This window comes from Scardinius erythrophthalmus (genome assembly GCF_964197995.2).
Source record: "Scardinius erythrophthalmus genome assembly, chromosome: 2".
Taxonomy (NCBI): Eukaryota; Metazoa; Chordata; class Actinopteri; order Cypriniformes; family Leuciscidae; genus Scardinius; species Scardinius erythrophthalmus.
The window spans coordinates 54,579,999-54,599,857 of NC_138222.1; the positions used below are offsets into that span (position 1 = coordinate 54,579,999).

Here is a 19,859-nt window from a genome sequence, read left to right on the forward strand (position 1 = left end):
AAATATAGAGCAAACAAACATTGCGATAAACAACTAATCATTTTCACCATCAACTAAACACCCACAAAAACTGAGAAAAATGTGCAAATATTTTACCTTTAGGGGAACAATTTTCATTTTTGGGTGAACTATCCCTTGGAGGTACTACTATGATCTTTTCAGAGGTAAATAAGGTACAAAGATGTACTTTTAAGGGTACTGCCCCAGTGACAAGCTCTTGTACCCCTAAAGAAACGATTTCTACACTGTTTTTTTTCCTGAGTGACAGACAAATACTTTCTTCCCGACTGGGCCAAGAGTTTGTGAGACCAATCCTGACTGTTAACAAGCAAATCCTGACTAGTGACAAAGACGAATAAACATTTCCTTTACTCAGACTTCTAACCTTTTTAATATTGACTTGGTGATAAAATGAAAAAGATATACACGATCTAAAATGGAGTCAAATCAAATTTGACACTTTCGTCTGAATTTTAAGGTCTACAATCCAGATATTTCTCAGACTCTTCAGACATACAGAGAGAGTTTTATTTCTAGCTCCCTCTAGTGGTTTCAATATTTATATATAAACACTCGAGACTGTATTTGCATCACTCTGTTAATTACCACAACAACAACAAAAAAAGCACATTGATTATTTTGCGAAAACAGTAATGCACTTGCATAGAATATCTATGAAATACATTTAGGAGGGTTTAGGACAAGGAGGTCACCTATGCTAATGTTTAAGTTTTATGTATCTTATGTATTTATTATGCATTTATTCTTGTGCAATGTCTTATGCCGACACTTTGACTTGGGTGCATTACTGTAAAGATGATTTGTGTCTGTTTGCAGGTGAAATAATATTCTGAGGTAATAAAAAGCAGCACGAATGCTATAAGGACCTGCAACATATCAGTAAAAAAAAAAAAAAAAAAAGTAAAGTAAATCCTGTCTATTAGCACTCCTAAACCATATATATGTTACTGTAAATATTGGACACTGGGGTCCAAAGGTCTCACACAGGTGAAAATGTTCCTACTTAGCAGTTAAAATTTTATTAAAAACAATGTTCGCTACAATTTATAGTTTATTATTTTTTCCTCTCAATTATGTCATAATATGTAATATCGTTTAAACAATACATTTTCTCGTAATGAGATGCCATGGCGTTAAAATGATATATTTTCTCGTAATAACGACATATGTCATAAAAACAATGTTTTTACCATTAAAAATGGGATATATCTCTAAAACAACATATTTTGTACCTGACATGGCAAGTGTGGAAAATAGGTCTTTATCACAGTCCGCGCGTCGTCACATCCAGCTTCGATTTGTAGCGTAATCGAATTTTCGCCTGCATTATTGTAAATTGACAGTCGCCAATTTTGAAAAGAAAATTTAACGAACTTGGTTGAACTTGACAATAGAATAGAGTGGTGCAGGTATGACATGTCACTTTGTAGGCTAAAACGCAGAAGTGAGTTAGCATTTTAGCACTTCCAATTCCATCGTTCCAAGTCAATGGCTTTTTGAATTGGGTTTTGGTTAAAAAGCTAAAATAAGGTCTGTGGTGAACAAGCTCAAGACACTTTCACATTTTATTCTACGACATAAAATACATCAGTTCTACCCCACTCGTGACTTTTTGAAGCGATTACGTGTCTAGAAAAAGGCGGTTGCTAACAAGTGGCTAAATGGGTCTATAGAGGCTATCGGGGATATTAAAGAGCAACTTGCAGGTAAAAAAAAAATCTAAATGAATATATAACCGTGTATGAAAATACCATATGAAAAGATAATGCAGGATTTAAAATGTTTTAAAACGACATAATGACACCAATTTAGTAGATAAAGTGAGCGTTTCTTTGACTGCTCGTACAAGCCGCTTTTTTTTTCAACATCGCGTCATTTTACGTCACACGAGGGAGACGTGTGCTGTGCTCTGCCGCAGCTCAGTGCAGAGTAGGTTGGTATTCAGTAAGAGCGGTCGTGAGACAGTGTGTTTTCAGTAGTTTTTGTATTTCAATTTATCATCGTCATGGTAAATGTATGTGTTTGTGGAGCTTGCAAAAACTCCAGCCTGTCAGGACATCGAGTCCACCGGTTTCCTAACAGGAAAAAGGACGGTGCTATCTTTTGTGCCTGGGTGCGGGTTGTGCAGGTGAAGAGACGGGATTTCTCTTCCGCGTCGGCTTCGGAAAACGCGGTCGTGTGTAGCGTTCACTTCAGATCGGATGATTATCGTCCCGGCGATATGAAGGAGTTCAACATGGGATACCGAAGTAAGAACCGGGTGAGACTCAGAGCTAGTGCGGTTCCTTCAGTGCACGCATCTTCGGGTTCTCCCGCTGGATGTAGGCGCGAGCATAGGCGCCGATACCGTGGGTGCTCCGGGGCTCGAGCACCCACGGAAAATACCGAGCACCCACGGAAAATACCGAGCACCCACGTGTGCCAGACTGCCAGTAGGCGCTCTGTCTACATTCATTTAAAATTAATCATTGCAGTCGGTGATATGTGAAGCGTCTGTCACACTGTGATTGGTTATGTCGCAGTCAGTCGAGTAGTATCGCCCATAGATATCTATGGTATCGCCTGCTCCATATCCTATCCACCAATCACAGCGTTTCTCGGATGAAAAGCCTCTTTAGTGACCCTGCTCTGTACACAGCTGCAGCGCAGTCAGGGCCGGATTAACCATTAGGGCAACTGGGCACTTGCCCAGGGGCCCATGACATCTAGGGGGCCCTGACAGGTAGGAAATACACAGAAATTTAATAAAGTTATCAAACTCTTTACGATCTTCTTCACTGCATAAAGTGCATCTACGCGGGTTCACGCGACTTTCCTGCCTCCCAGCTGAACGCCAGCGACGCTGGTTGAGCGCGGTAAAGTTCGTTTCAGTTTCGATATTAGCCGGACATTTGTTCTAACAAAGATATCAATAGCAAGATTAGTTTTAACATTATGTCACCATTGTATATCGACATGATGAAATATTCGTTCAAAATCATTCGTGCATTAATGCTGCATAATTATAGCCTACCTGAGAATGCTTTGACGCGTTAGAGCGCACGATGCTTAATATAAGCATATATTATATATATATAAGGGAACGTCTGCCAAATCCACCAACTGCGGTAATCGTAGTCTATAATTTGTATTATTTAAAATTACTTTTAACATTTAAAAACAGACGTTTTCAAATTCCAAAGCTTGCAGAAGGTTCCTAATGTCAATACTGACTTTACAGCTATACAGCTTTCCTGGTAGCCTTGAGTAAATTAACATGTCTAAGAAAATGATTCATAAAACGTATAAATATCAGTTGAGCCTATGTTTATTTTCGTCATTGACACAGACGAAAATGAAAAGACTGTCAAAGTTCAGCTTTAGGAGAGGTAGAAGTAGGCCTATAAGAATACTGAGAGAATAAGAAATATGAAGATAAGGAGAGAGCAGACAAATAATCTAATGACAAGGTTTTAAAGAGAGCCTATTTCTTATAATTTTTTGGCCTTCAAAAGTCCTAAATTGCACATATGTAGGTCAGAGAAATCCAAATTTTCTCGGGGGAGCATGCCCCCGAACCCCCCTAACTACGGGGGGCCTTGAGTCTTGTTGCCCAGGGCACAGGAAATTGTTAATCCGGCCGTGAGCGCAGTTCTTTTAATTCTGTTCCTTCTGAAGAATTAACCGCAATGGTGAGTTAACAAATCTAATTTTTACTGTGTGGACTTGTGTGACAGAGTCCTGCGCGGGTTCGGGTAGCCTACCCGCAAATTTTGCTCAAACGGGTGCGGGTCGGGTCGGACACGGGGGAAACACGGGTCTAAACATGGGTTTAAAACAATCATGTGCAAACGTACAAATATATGCACATCTTTAGGAACACATCTACAAAAATATGCCCGTATTTCAAGTTAAAAAAATAATAATTTAAAATCCACATCAGTTTATTTGTGCCCACGCCCTCCCAACTTTTAAAAAGTCATCATAACCGCGCGCGCACGCGATCTGCTTGCAGTCGTCGAGATGGATGCTGAGGAGTTGAAGAAAAGAATAGCTAGATGGTAAAGTTGTCGACAAAACTGAAGAAAACAATGTTGTGAAAGGCTTTGCTGCATGCATTTTCGTGTTGGATAGCCGCAAATGCGGAACTTTATCGCGGAGGAAGCACGCAGATAACTGTTTCTGTGGTAACAAACCAAGCAGTTCTATCGAACAGTATTTTTCAAATTTAACACTGTTAAGTGTCGGCCGCTGTCCATTTCCTAAGGTTCTGAAGTGCAAAAAAATTGATTTTTTTTTTTTTTAAAGGGCGTACGCCCATGAGCACCCACGGAGGAAAACATAAATCGGCGCCTATGGGCGCGAGCACAACATCAACTGGCAAACGCAATGTAAGCGGAACGAAACTGAGCTAACAGTTACTCGTTATTGTGTTTGTGTGGACCGTTTATCAGTTTGGACCAGTGCAGCGCGAGCCTGATCAAGCAACACTGTAGCCTAACTGCGAGGTAAATAAAGAGTTCGCCACTGAAGTAATAACATCGCTGCGAGATCTAGTGAGAAATATTCACATTTCTCCGTTATTAACGAATCAAACAGCGCTGACGTGAAAACCAGGAATAAACATTGTGCAATGAATGAACGAACTATCCAGTGTCCACAGATCAGCAACATTCACCATGGCTTTACTGTAGTAACACTAACTGCAACCATGGAAGTTTGGCATTTTCCACTAAGGCCCAGTATGCATCCACCTCCCTGTAACACAGACTTTCCTCAGCTGTAAACATTGCCTCGCATTTCCCACACAAGCACCTATGGAACAAAAAATGTATCATGAATAAATATCTCTCTGTCTCTCCATGAGAAACTGCTAAGTTATATCACGTAACGTTAGTCTGGGCGGATATTAATGAGCATGACAAACGCCTGATCAAAGCTTAGTTTCTGTTATTGTAAGTTCCAATATGTTCTGTCTAACATTAATCCTGGCCTGTCCCTGCTCTCTTGGCAGCCTAGCAGGCTCATAATTGTATGGCTGTGGTCCGTAAACAATTTCCTCAGCGTCCGAAATGTCATTGCAATCCATATTTCCCTGTTGTGTGAATCGACCGCTCTCCCTCGTGCTACGTCACGACTCTCGCCCGTCACGCCCATTTTCAGATGCGGAAGTAAAATTTTCTCACAAAAACGACTCCAGAAGCCACTGTAGCATATTTATAATTTTTTTTAAAGAAAATCTAGTTCCTACATTATTTTTCTATACATTGACTTGTTGGGTCTTCTAACCTGCAAGTTGCTCTTTAAACAGGGAAACTCAATCCGCTTTAACAGCATCACTATGCTTATAATTGTGCTCTCAGAAAATGGTCAAACTCAAACATTCTGGGAATTATTTTTTTTTTATTTTTTTTTTATAAAAGCTGAAAGAGTTGTCAGAACCTGATGGTGACGCTGAATTCATGGGACCGTGGTGTAGTTCGTTTATAGCCAACCTCTAGCTTTTTACTCCTGGCGACTGCATTTAGGCTTCAAAATTCATAAAACTTGTGTTTATCTGTGATAAGTATATCTTGATGGAAAAAAACGTGCAAGTATCATAAACTTTTGTTATATTTACATTTAGTCATTTAGCAGACGCTTTTGTCCAAAGCGACTTACAATTTAGGATGTTGATCACAGAGCTTGTTTTTAGCGATTATCCAAAAGCCTATGGGAAAATCCTATTGGGCATTTCTCGAGGGAACCAGTGTGATGCGAACTGCCCGTTGGCCTAAAAATGACGTCATCCCTGCATCACTCTATATAAGCATTGGGCACTGCCACCCATACAGGCTAACAGCAGAAGTTATTTTACTATATTATTTGAAGCTTCGACTTTTCAAACAAGGACTGTGATAAAGGCCTATTTCCCACGTTATCACGTCACATGCAAAATATGTACATTTAACGATATAATATCTTGTTATAACAGGAAAGCATATCATTTTTATGACAATTTCATGTTGTTATTAAGAGAAAATATATTGTTTTCATGAGAAAAATATGTTGTTTTAATGACATAGCATCTCGTTATTACGAGAAACTATATTGTTTATATCACACATCTCGTTATTATGACATAACTGAGTGGAAAAAATAATATGTGGCAGCCATGTGCCTCTGTAACACTTATTTTATCAGGAACTAAAACAAACAATGATTTTTTGAATTTAGCAATTGGTCTGTCCCCTTTCACTTCAATGACAGAAGCCGTTGTGCTGCATGAACCTAGAAATATAGCAGAATCTGGAATATAACTTGTGCATTTAACAGCATAAGCTTTCTAGTTTAAATTCGATTTTACATTGTTCAGGGTGGTCAGACTTTTGGACCCCACGCACGGTGCACCACTGTTCAAAAGTTTGGGGTCGGTAAGACTTTTTAAGGTTTTTGAAAGAAGTCTCTTATGCTCAGCAATGCTGCATTTTATTAATATATTGTAATATATTGTTACAATTTAAAATAACTGAAATCCATCGCATCCATCCGATCTAACATTTTGGCACAATCCAACACTGACCCTGAACTTTTGAACGGTATGCAAAAGATATATGATATGCAAGATGATACTGTGTTTATCCACAAAACCACAGAAGTGTTACATAATACTGAGCATTCATGATTGCCATTATAAGATGTTTCTGTGCGTGTGCATGCTTGTAAAAATCCAAACCCCATCCTGATGCTTATCAGTATGCCAGTGCACGCCAGAATAAGACGTTCGTTGGCTCACTTCACTTTTAGTGGCTCACTCCTCATCCCAGTCATATGCCACTACGCATAAACCTAAAATCTGCGCTCCTCCGGTGTCTGAGACAGACGTTTGTGTCTACAGGACAGCGTCTGCGTCTCACACAAGCACACACACTCAAAACAAACACTTGCTCAATCAAGCAACTATTCCCAAACCTCCTTCACACAGACTACCAAATCTCTTCCCCCTCCTCTGTCTTTCCACTGACACCCCCCTCCTCCCTCCTCCCTTTAACTGCATTGTGTTGCAAATATAAAACCCAAGCTGCCGACTGCCAACAAAGGTTGCCTTGGATACGCACTCGGCGCACACACACGCTCTCGAAAACACTCGCACAATAGAGCTAAAGGGGCCCCCAGGAATGAATGGAGCCTGGGAACGGGGAACAGGGAGAACGGGACAGAAAGAAGGAGGTGGGAGTCTAATGAACGAGACTGACCTGTTGACACTCATGGAGGACTCCCATCGACCAGCTACGTCTAGAAAGCTTCCTTTCATTAACTATTCTCCTGCCTTCATGGAGTCCACAGGCCACACAGTTATTCCAAGTATAATGTGGCATACATACCGTTCAAAAGTTTGGATCTTTTAAAAAAGGAAATCAATACTTTTACTGTATTTTTGATCGAATAAATGCAGCCTTGGTGAGAATAAGAGATTTCTTTTTAAAAACTTTTAGTAGCAGAACAGAAGTGTAATATAATGTAACACTGCTATTACTTTCAGAGAGCCTCACACTTCCTGATCCGAAAGTCTAGTATAACCTAAGCATGATCCTCAAAACCTATTCTCCGTTCCAGACCTCGGTCGGAGTAGTGTTCATTTTGTTAAAGTCATAATTTTATCCCTTAAAAATCATGTTTGATCACCAAAAAAAATTTGAAAAAACATTCCTGTGAAAAAATAATTATTCATGCCTTAAAATATGTACATGGAAATGTAACACATGAATATATGCGAACCATGAATATGCAAATTAGCCCCACCTCCACTCACTCCAGCTCTGAAAACCTGATCCACTCGCTCAACTTTACTTTAGTAAATACTACACGATGGCAAGTGGAAATATTGGTTTAATTCAGCCATATATGCTAGAACCAAAAACTGATTCAGAAGAAGTGGAAGAGTGAATTATACAGGCTTGTATGAGTCGATGTATCAGAATGGTAATGCGTTTTATGTATCACTCTCTACAATGTCGAACATATAACAGTAATTAATACGATTAGCCTTTTGCTTGACTACGTTATCAAACAGCTAATAATGTTTTGCTAATGTATAGAGAAGGAAATGAATAGTAGAATAAAGTCGTTATTTTTGTTTGTTTTTGCGCACAAAAAGTATTCTCGTCGCTTGATATACTTAAGATTGAGCCACTGGAGTCACTTGGACTATATTAACGATCTCTTTAATAACTTTTCTGGGCCAGCAAGTTTCGGTCACATAGAAGCCTATGGAGGATTCAGACATGGCTCAGATTTCATCAAAAATATCTTAATTTGTGTTCCGAAGATGAACGAAGGTCTTACGCGGTTGGAACAACATGAGGGTGAGTAATTACTGACAGAATTTTCATTTTTGGGTGAACTAACCCTTTAATGCTTGAAGTTGCCAGATTTCAAGAGTCTAAAATCCCCATTGCAATCTGGCAACCATGTGCACCTAGGCCTGTCGCGATAGTCGATAATTCGATTAATCGCACGATAAAAAAAAATGAGCTCGATAATTTTTCCGGCCGCGATAATTCCATTTGCATGCTTGTTTGTTTTCCTCGTCTCTCTCTCTCTCTCTACCAAAGAGACTGGATGACCACTCTCGCTCGGTTCTTTAGCGTATAGGAGGAGTGAACCCTCTTGTTGTCAGTTGCATGGTCTTTGTGTGGGAAGGCGGCGCCGCGGCGCTTGTCAGTCACATGGTCTTTGTATGGGAAAGCGCCGGTGGGACTGTTTGCGGCTACTGCCGGGAGAGAGAGAAGACGCTAGTTGTGAGTTGCGACAGCGAGCCCGTTCACATGAAAATGCGTATCTATACCACGAATGTTATTTCTCGTGCCATTTATACGCCAAAAATTGTTTTTGCATGCATATGATACGCTCTTTATGGCGTGTAATACGCACGCACTCCTCACCCCTAATCCTAACCAAGTCTTTTCAGTGCGTAGCATACACGCAATAAAGTGCGTCTCCGTCTTCCCGACAGTACACAATCACTTGACAAAGTAACAGGAGGACAAAGTAACAGGAGTAACAGTGCAAAATTGTGTGATATGGCTTGTTGAGGCTTTTTTTTATTTGTTTACAAAGGTCCTAACTGTCAGTTTTGCCTGTTATGGAATGTATCACTATTTAAGCCTAACGTCTAAAGCCTAATGTTTACTATTTTTTGAAGTGCAATTTTGTTTACATCCATTTTATTTATTAACAGACATTTATTTTGTTAACAGACACTAAAGCGGGTCGCACACCGGACGCGCAGCGCCACGTCTTTTAAATTCGAACACATTATTCTCTATGAGAGTACACACACCGGCGGCGCCTTTCGGCGTCTGTCCGCGGCGCCCAACAACGGCTCAGGACGTGTTCAAAATCCTGCCGTGCCACAGAGCGCCATTTACATAGTTTTATATAAAATTTACATTTATGTGTCTCAAATCGTAGTTAATGTATATATGGACTTAATCCTGTGCTGCAATATATACATTTAGTTTTATATTTATTTACAGAAATCAGAAAATTGCTGATGTTATCGGATTTTCAGGTGACAGTTGTCCTAGACGTGGCGCGGCGCGGCGCTGAGCTGCGCGTCCGGTGTGCGACCCGCTTAAGAGTCCATTGCTTTCATTGTTTTTGGTTTTTTTGTTCATTTTTTTGGATATTTAAAATGTTTTCCGTTTTCAATGTTTAATATTCTTTAGAAATAAAAGTTTATAGATCGTTGAAAAGGTGTACCTGCATTATTATGCCATTATAATTATATTAAAGTCCCTGTAAAGGCAATTCAAAAAAAAAATTCTAAACACATTATAAATGTTAGAAATGTATTGCTAAATCATATTACAAAGACTGTGAACTGTGAAGTACTGAATTGTGGAGTTAGACCGTTAAACAGTTTTTCACCGTTGCTGTGTTCCGGATTTTTTGGGCGGGGCTAAAACGGGGGCTCGATGACGCACTGGAGCCCCTGAGCTCCTGGACACGCCCCTACTTGATGACGCACTGGAGCCCCTGAGCTCCTGGACACGCCCCTACTTGATGACGCACTGGAGCCCCTGATCTCTTGGACACGCCCCTACTTGATGACGCACTGGAGCCCATTCGCATCAGTTTGCAACTCAATCGCGAGTTACTATTACTGTCAGTACTATTAGTTAGTTACTACTACATCCTACAGTTTGCTAGCTAGCTATGCCTTCGTCACGGAAATGCGTATTACCTGGATGCGATCACGTACAAAACAGATCGGTGTCCTTATTTAAATTTCCGAAAAACTATTATATCAACAAGAGGTGGATTAATTTTGTGAAGAGCAACTTGATGGAGAGCTAAGGATCACCGCCAAACCAAAATATCGGTGAATACTAGCTGCAATAATTCTGATGAAATGTAAAAAATAGAGATGCACCGATTGATCGGCTGGTGACCGGAATTGGCCGATTTTCACGTGATCGGCCGTAACCGGCGACCGGCCGGTCAGTCTGACAAATGCCGATTTTATGCCGGTCAAATGCACTCGGGCGCCGCATGATTAACATCGCGCAACATCAGCATCACACGTGCACATGGAGCACATGTAGAAAACCTCGTGAATTACGTCCGTTCAGACCGCAAGCGCATATTTTTTTTCGGCGTGCATGTTAATCAATGAGTGCATTCACAACGGAAGCAGAAGCAGCGCGAGCGTCAAGCAGGAGCGTCGCGAGCAGTGAAGCGCGTGTTTCGGCGCTGAGTCTATTTGCTGCACTGCTCGCGCTCAATTAAAGGGAAATCACACTTTTGGTTGAAAATAGCCTAAATAGGGTTTCACAAAAAAAGTGCCCAAAATGCACAGAATTTGCGTGTTTTAACAAGAACTGGAGTAGGCTATGTCAGAAAAGAAAACAAAGACTAATATTTTTATAGAAAATGTACCCATTTAAACTTGTTTTATTATTCAGTTTGAAGTGATTGCAATAGGCCTGTGTGTGTGTGCTTTGAGATATCTTTATACTGCAAGGCTATATTTATTTTATTTTTTATTTATATATTATTTTATTGCCATTCCCTGTTTTCATACAGACGTTTCGTTTGCTAAATACATATATATATATAAAATTATTGGATATTGAAAAGGAAATGGTTCTTCCACAACACTGCACTTTAGATGTGTGTGAACTATGCAAATTGTAAAATGTTCTATTACAGAAATTATATAAAATAAATATTTGTGTGTGCTGTAAAGTGGTTAGAAAAAATGAAATCGGAATCGGCTAAAATCGGTATCGGCAGGTCAAACTTAATGAAAAATCGGAAATCGGAATCGGCCCAGAAAATTGTAATCGGTGCATCTCTAGTAAAAAACAAAACAAAAAATTATAATGATAATCATTGCAATAATAATTTTGATCAAAATAATCATAATTATCAATTTAACCACGAAAATGTGAACAGACTAAAATGCACAGACATTTAGTCAACTATACTTGACTAAACAAAAACAGGATATGATTGACTAAAAATTATAAAAACTAAAAAGCACATTTGACACCGGACTAAGACTAATTTAAAAAATAGCTGAGAAAATTAACCAGTTTAAATTTCCCATCTCTGACCACTAAGTGTTCTTCCACTCATGCCACTTTCTAGACAACCTGTACCAATTCCACTTGAAAATAACCAATGAAACACAGCTTTAGTCGTCACCATCTTGGAAACTGTCAAATGATATTTCAAACTGAAGTTGAGGTTGAAAGTTGGGATCGATCCATTCTGACGTTAAAGGTTTAATGTTTGACCCCAGTCGCCGTTCCAGTGGTTATGAGAGAATTCTGGTTTACTGAGTACCGAGGTCCGGATCCAAAAGTAAAATGTGAAAAGCGAGTAGAAGCAGGGTAGAATGAAATTCAGGTTCAGACCAAGCATTTAAAACACTACAAGGCCAGCAGTGCTAAATTAAACTTTCTTACTTTTAACAGGCCTAAATGTGTCAACCTTTCAAGTATTCTTGAAACACAACTTCCTTTTCTTCAAAAATAGACTATAAGAGAAGTGAAACCATTTCAAAGCACAGGCTTACATACAAACAAAACCAATGAACTAGTAGTCTAACCAGATAAAGTCAACAAATGAGATGTATTGGATTCAAGTTCTCAATTGTCATATTTTAATACAGCATTTTTAGTCTGTTCCCAAAGGTGAAATGCGTTCTGAAAACAGCAATAAATCTGAGCTAACTATCTCTGTGTACACATCCCAGAGTAACAGACTTTTTTGTAAACAGTCAAGGTTTTGACATTTGAGGCAGCAGAGGCTGAATTCAAGCTAAAACATTTAACAATCTCACATTTTATTCACAAGGAGATGCAAGCACAAAATTTGGTCTTCACAAGCATTTTGAAAGTTAAGGCGTGGTCACATTAGAGAAATTTGGACAAAAAAAAGTTTCAATAAGCAAAAAAAAAAAAGTGGAAGCACAGTTCAGGGATCACTTTCGAACCAAGCAGCTTTCTGTTGGTCAATGCATGACCAAATTAGGAGGAGCAAAATCTGCATGGGTAATTTTTTTGACCTCAGCCAAAAAACTCCCGATCACGTGGGTTTCTATTGAAATGACTAGATTTCACCCATGACAAATCACATTGCAATGGTGAATGTGACCACCTGTAGGCGGCTGTATTCAGTAGCCAACTTTGTTCTAATACACTACCAGTCAAAAGTCTGGGGTCGGTAAGATTTTAATGTTTTTAAAGTCTCTTATGCTCACCAAGGCTGAATTTACTTGATTAAAATTTGTAAAAAACTTTAACTTGTGATGGCAAAGCTGAATTTTCAACAGAGAATGAACCTCAATCAATGTTGAAAACATTTGTGCTGCTTAAAGGGGTTAGTCCACCCAATTACTCATCCTCACTCATTATTCACCTAGTTACTCACCCTCATGTCGTTTCAAACCCGTAAGACTTTCATTCATCTTCGGCACACAAATGAAGATATTTTTAATGAAATATGAGAGCTTTCTGTCCCTCCATTGACAGCTACGCAACTACCACTTTGACGCTTCAAAAAGATCATAAAGAGATCATAAAACGAATCCATATGAAATGAGAGGTTTAGTCCAAATTTTCTGAAGAAACACAATCGCTTTATATGATGGACAGATTGAATTTAGGCATTTATTCACATTTAAACATTGATCAACTTACACATCAGTTGTGGTAAACGGAAGCTCAAGCATGTTTGTTTGACGTGCGAGAACAAATGAGGCTCATTCTCGTGTTACGCATCCCGTTTGAGCTTCAGCAAGAACCAATCAGGTTTATTCTCGTGTTACACATCCCGTTTGAGCTTCAGCAAGAACCAATCAGGTTTATTCTCGTGTTACACATCACGTTTGAGCTTCAGCAAGAACCAATGAGGTTCATTCTCGTGTTACGCATAACGTTTGAGCTTCAGCAAGAACCAATGAGGTTCATTCTCGTGTTACACATCACGTTTGAGCTTCAGCAAGAACCAATCAGGTTCATTCTCATGTTACACATCACGTTTGAGCTTCAGCAAGAACCAATGAGGTTCATTCTCGTGTTACGCAGCACGTTTGAGCTTCAGCAAGAACCAATGAGGTTCATTCTCGTGTTACGCAGCGCGTTTGAGCTTCAGCAAGAACCAATGAGGTTCATTCTCGTGTTACGCAGCACGTTTGAGCTTCAGCAAGAACCAATCAGGTTCATTCTCGTGTTACACATCACGTTTGAGCTTCAGCAAGAACCAATGGGGTTTGTTCTCGTGTTACGCATCACGTTTGAGCTTCAGCAAGAACCAAGGAGGTTTGTTCTCTCACGTCAATCATGTTCGTTTGAGCTTCTGTTTATATTTGCTGATAATAAGCCTTAATTCACTCTGTTCATCATATAAAGCGATCGAGTCTCTTCAGAAAATTTGGACTAAACCGCTCAATTTCGATGGATTAGTTTTACAATCTCTTTATGAACATTTTGAATCATCAAAGTGGTAGTTGTGTAGTTATCAATGGAGGGACAGAAAACTCTCAGATTTCATAAAAAATATCTTAATTTGTGTGCCGAAGATGAACGGAACTCTTACGGGTTTGGAACGACATGAGGGTGAGTAATTAATGACAGAATTTTCATTTTTGGGTGAACTAACCCTTTAATATGTTCGTGGAAACCGTCTTTTTTAGGGATCTCTGATGAATTCAAAAGAACAGCAAAAACGTACTGATCGCAGACTTTTGAATGCTACACTCTTTAAAATAAAGGAAAAGCCCCTTTTGGAACCTTTCTTTTCATTTAATTTACAATCACAGGTGACTGCAGTTGTTACAACTTACCCTGATGCAATGAGCGCCCGTGACTGTGCCATGGCGATTCTCTGCAGGGCGGGGCGGCTAAGGCCTGCCAGACTACTGCGCGGTGGCACCGGGGCGGCACAAGCTGCTGATGCCGTAGACACAGGACCCAGAACACGAGCAGACGGCGTGGGAGCGCAGGTGGTCACTGTAGATATAAGGGCGTTGGAGGGTGTAGGTGCTGTAGGGTTGGACGCAGAGGTCGTGTAGGGTATGGCAGAAGGAGGCGGGGGTGGCGGTACAGCAGGTGGAGGAGGACGGTTAGAGGATATCGAAAGGGCAGCAGTGGCTGAACCCAGCAGAGAGAGGGAGTGTCCGAAGCCTCCGCTAGCACCCGAGGTGGAGTTCCTATGTGGCGAGAGGACTCTGGAAAGGGAAGGAGGGTGAGGCAGGGTTAGAGAGTAAGAGTGTCCCCTTGATGGCGCCTTTGGGCTCGGCGGCTTGGGTACCGGCGGGGGTTTCCGCCCGAGAGTTTGTGCCATGCTAGGGGTCTTGACGCCCAAGACTAGCATACACTGTTGGCAGGAGCATGGTTGACCAAGTGAAGTGATAGCAGAAGCTGGGAGAGCTCCACTGGGATAGGCACTGCCATTCCCTCCACTAACCCCTGAAACGCCCACTCCCAAGAGTCCACCACTTCCAGCGGACGACCACGCATGCGGCTTAGGCAGCGGGCCGGAGACGAGCGGGTAAGCCAGGTCTGAGCGCCTCTGGATGCGCCGGCGCCGTTGTGTCTGTCCATTGATCTGCGTCATACTCTGCAGGTCTATAAGGTAGCAGAAGCCCAACGGCGTTAAGTCCAGCCAGGGCTGCTGCCGGTCCCGAGCCGCCTGGATGGCGATGCTGACCTCTGTGTCGTACGGCGTCCATGAGCCCGAGTCATTCTCCCATTCCCACACCCAACCCTGACCAGGGGCCGACCGCGGGTCGTAGAAACTTCGCCGCACGGGTCTTAGTGTACCTGTAAGGAAGAGCAGAGAGGTTAGTTTAGCAAAACTACCGGGATCGTGCACTTTAAAATACCCACTAAACTATTTGACGAGCACAGTCCTGTGTTGATGTATTTCTTATTAAAAACAGGAATTTTAACAGGAAGAAACAGGAACCCATAAGACTACCGCTCATCTTCAGAACCCAAATAAAGATATTATTTTATGAGCTAATAGGCTGATTACATTTGAATATTTTAATTATGAGCTCTATGCATGTGTGTTGATCAGTGTTTATATACGAAATTAAATCTGTTCATCATTCATCGATTAAACCGCTTGATTCATGAGAAATACTTTTACGATGGCTTTTAGTATTTTTTGGTTGTGTGGATTTCCAATGGATATACTAAATGAAAAAAAATAATATAAAATTTTAAAGTATATCAAAAATATCTTTGTTTGTGTTCTAAAGATGAACTGAAGGTTTATAGCTTTGCAATGACATGAGGATGAGAACATGGTAACAGAATTTTTATTTTTGGGTGAATTATACTTTTACTTAGCCAATGGTCTATTATTAAAATGTTATTAATAAGTATTAATAATTTTTATTCATTATTTAAAATATTTAAATTATTATATTACTGAATTACAATTCATTTATGTAGTAGTACATAAAAAAATATATATAGCACATCATACACAGATGACTCATGACTGTTTTTACCTTCTATTTCTAGAGGCACGTGTTTTTTATAATTTAAAGGGAAAGGGGCTCTCAACTCTAAGAACTTATTATTGGACAACAAAAAAAGTATATGCGTGTACAAGATGAGTCATCTATATTAATTGATCCACCTGAGAGAGAAAGAATGCAAACCTTACATGTGCATATCTTAGTGATGCTCTGAAATAAATTCAGCCAAAATAGTTTGTGTCGTGACGTTTAATTTGTGCTTCTCCAATGATGTTTTTTGACTGTGTCAGAGTTTATTTTGTGTACACAGTGAGGAAAAGCTACAACAGGCAAATATCAGTACTGGTGTTTATGCACTTCAATGTGACGAAAAATGTATGCTAGAGAAGAAATATGTCAAGTTTGTTCAGCTGAAATATCGAGAGGTGTCTGGTTGCCGAAGAACTTTACTATGACTGGTTTAATTTATCACCTGAGAACATGACACCCTGAACAGCATAAAGAGTTCAATTAACCAACTACACAAATTTAACCGTTTTGCAGCAAAACTATGCATTAGTACTTCAGTACAATTAATCTCAAGAATTTGACAGTGCATAAACTGCAACACAAAGGTTATCCATCAGACCCCCCTTCATGACCTCGCTCTACTACCATTCGTTTTTCCATCTCCTCCTCCCTCGTGTTTTTGGAGCGATGGGCCGCTACCCTTCGTCGACCCTATTCTCTCCATTCCTCCATCTTCCCATGAAGTCTAGTCAGTCTTCCACAATGGCCTTTGTCAGGATGGGTGATAGAGACTCCCAAAATTCTGACAGCCAACAATCCACCCCTTTGTTTCGGCTTCACGTTGCCCCTTGTTATAGGTTCAACTCATCCCTTCATTCTCGCCAGCAAAGCACTCATGTGCATTGACAAAAATCATTAGGAGTCCATGGCAGAGCCACTTGAACTCCACATTGCATGAGACATAAACAAGTGTGAATTACAAACATTAAGCTTTAAACTACATCAGTGATCTGACTTGAGAAAAATGAAGAAGTTGTTGTTGCTGAAATGAAGGTTTTGAGGCCCAGCCCAACCTTTTTCATACCACGGTGAGCTTTCAAAACATCTGCAGACCTTTGCCTTCAAGTCATCACAATACAGATCTGAGTTCATTGGCGCATTTGTTTGATCTCAGAGCAAACGCACCGTATTAATAAAACACAATAGATGAGCAAGAAGATACAAATCATGTAGTATATCGTTCTCTCTCACCGGTGTCTTGCCGAAACTGGTGCATAGACTGCAGGTCAATGATGTACGGCGATAGACGCGAGTCGACCTGGCCCAGAACCACGCTCCCGGCGCCGCGAGGGTCGCTGCGGATCACCGCCTCGATATGATGGGACACCGCCGGGCTGTAGGGTCGCCAGCGCCCGTGCTCGTTCAGCCATTCCCAGACGACCACGGCCGAGGCTAACAACATCTCATACCTACACGAAGAAAAATAAAGTCACGTCCACAATAATGACGTCTGAATGTGTCTTGACTCAGTTCATTATTTTGCAGCGATTAATTCCCGTGCACAGCACAGGTGCGTTTAGAAGCAAGCGATGTATTTGACCACAAAGGGAATGTTATGCACCATGCTGTGGCAAGCCATTTGAGCATTTATTCCTTTAAACTTACTAGTGTCTACTTTATGTTTCTAGTGCACGTTTTTCGCTACTTGTGAGTAACCCAAGTAGCCTACCTCTTTCAATTTCAATAATAACATGCATTATTTATCGGCTAATTGTCAGTATCATTACTAGTTCATATGTAGCCTATTGCATGTATTTACTTAATACTGGTACCCAGTTAAGAGACTATTGGTAACACTTTAGTTTAGGGTACAATTCTCACTGTTAACTAGTAACTTATTAGAGCATGCATATTACTATGATATTGTCTGTTTATTAATACTTATTCTGCATCCCTTCATCCTACCCAAAACCTAAACTTAACAACTACCTTATATTAATAAGCGGTAAATAATAGAGTTTATTGAGGCGTATAGTTGTAGTTAATAGAAAGTTAATACTGAGAATTGGACCCTAAACTAAAGTGTGACCAATCTTTCTATTAATTAATTTAATTTAGTCTCTAATAACTGTTTGTGTGTATTGAACTAAACAATTTAGTCTCAAATATTGAACTAATAAAACAAAATAAAAAAACAGTGTAATAGGTCCAAGCAACCATTGAAATAATATAGTCAATGAATAGTAAATAAACAAAACCTGAACCATATATACAAATATGAATTCAATAGCAAAAATCTGTAATTTGTTACTAAACAATGATTAGCCACTTAGCAATGTATAACAGTAACCAGTGATACCGAAAAAGAAACAGAAGTACAGAAACAGAAGGTAATAATAACAATGTATTAAATGTAGCAAATAAAAGTATTAGTAACATAAAATATATAGACAATGTAAATGTTATAGACAATAAATGTTAAAACCGCTTGCCACAGAATGTTGTGTTACATGCAAGACATTTTAGAAACGCATTTCTTCCATTGCATCCTTAAAATGTCCATTCTCTGATAAAGAAAAATGCAAGGCAGATGTTTAATTCTGTTCGTCATCATAACATTCATTCTCTTTAATATAAAATGGCAGCGGTTCATTTTGTCATGGTGGCTCAGTTACTTGTTTTATCTGTCAATTATAACATATTCACAACCCATATTTTCCAACTGAACGTTCAAGATGCAAAAGCAAAAGGCCCGTTATCTCCCAAAATGCGACGAATTAAAGCATGCAAGCACTCACCAATAAGAGATCGTTCGTTTGCATTCAAATCATTGAAGAAGGAGGTAATTCCTTGGGCGAATCCATCTTAACTTGAGCAAAAAAGTATCCGTGCGATGTAACAATAGTCCCAGATTTTTTTCACAGAGGAAAAGGCAAATCGAATTATTGCATTGTTTTACTTTAAAATGCACAGTCGACGCAAAGCGCAGTTACAGATCTCTTAAACGACATGCCTCATTTTACCTACTGCCGCGTAAAGACATTTAAATGTTATTCTTATTCTAGTAAGGAATGTGCAGGATTCTTCGATTGTTTGCGTGACTCTGCCTGTAGCCACGCCCACTGGGGGCTAAACTGGCCAATGGCGTGGTGATTACGACGCCCACTGACGTTTAATTGACCAATGGTCTGCGCAGGAGTGCAACTTCCGACTCAAGTGTCTCCTCCTAAAATCTTCACAAACGTACGTGCACTCGATGCTTTTCTACAGATATAAAATAAAACCTGTAAATTCAGCGACTGTCATCATAAAGAATTTTAGGATGCCGCGTGTTTACTTGTCCACTATTGTTTTCTTGAAAGAAAAAAAAAAGTAAGTGGAGATGCCGGGGATTGAACCCGGGACCTCATACATGCGAAGCATGCGCTCTACCACTGAGCTACATCCCCGTCCGTAACGACAAGGAGGAAATCGAGGCTATGGTTGTAGAAGTGTAAACTTCCCTACTGAAATGTGTATGTAAGTGGTATTTATTCATTCAATTAAGTTCTGTATTCTTCTGTGGTTTTGTTCTAACCCGGTTCCAGCGAGTTAAGCCGAAAACTGTTGACTAGCTGGTTCAGACATGTCTAATTAGACCTGAAACTAAACTTTGCAGGAGTTAAAATGTTTAAAGTTGGAGAGGCTCGTTAGATTAAGCTGTCATTCTATGTTACTTACTATTTCTAAGCCATTGAGACTCATTTAAACCTCTCTAACATTTCTTATCTATCTATCTATCTGTCTGTCTGTCTGTCTGTCTGTCTGTCTGTCTGTCTGTCTGTCTGTCTATCTATCTATCTATCTATCTATCTATCTATCTATC

The 19,859-nt window shown here is 40.0% G+C and overlaps 1 protein-coding gene across 1 annotated transcript in view; it reads right to left on the reverse strand.

Moving 5' to 3' along the window:
• dtx4a (deltex 4, E3 ubiquitin ligase a) overlaps positions 1-19,118 on the reverse strand; it is a 29,440-nt gene extending 10,322 nt beyond the window's left edge. Inside the window, exons 1-3 of the mRNA XM_081391467.1 lie at positions 18,793-19,118; positions 17,246-17,463; positions 14,339-15,317 (exon numbers count right to left, since the gene is read on the reverse strand). Coding sequence (XP_081247593.1) covers positions 14,339-15,317; positions 17,246-17,456 — 1,190 coding nt within the window. The 5' untranslated portion in view covers positions 17,457-17,463; positions 18,793-19,118. The remainder of the gene's footprint in view (positions 1-14,338; positions 15,318-17,245; positions 17,464-18,792) is intronic.
• Positions 19,119-19,859: the final 741 nt, after the last annotated feature.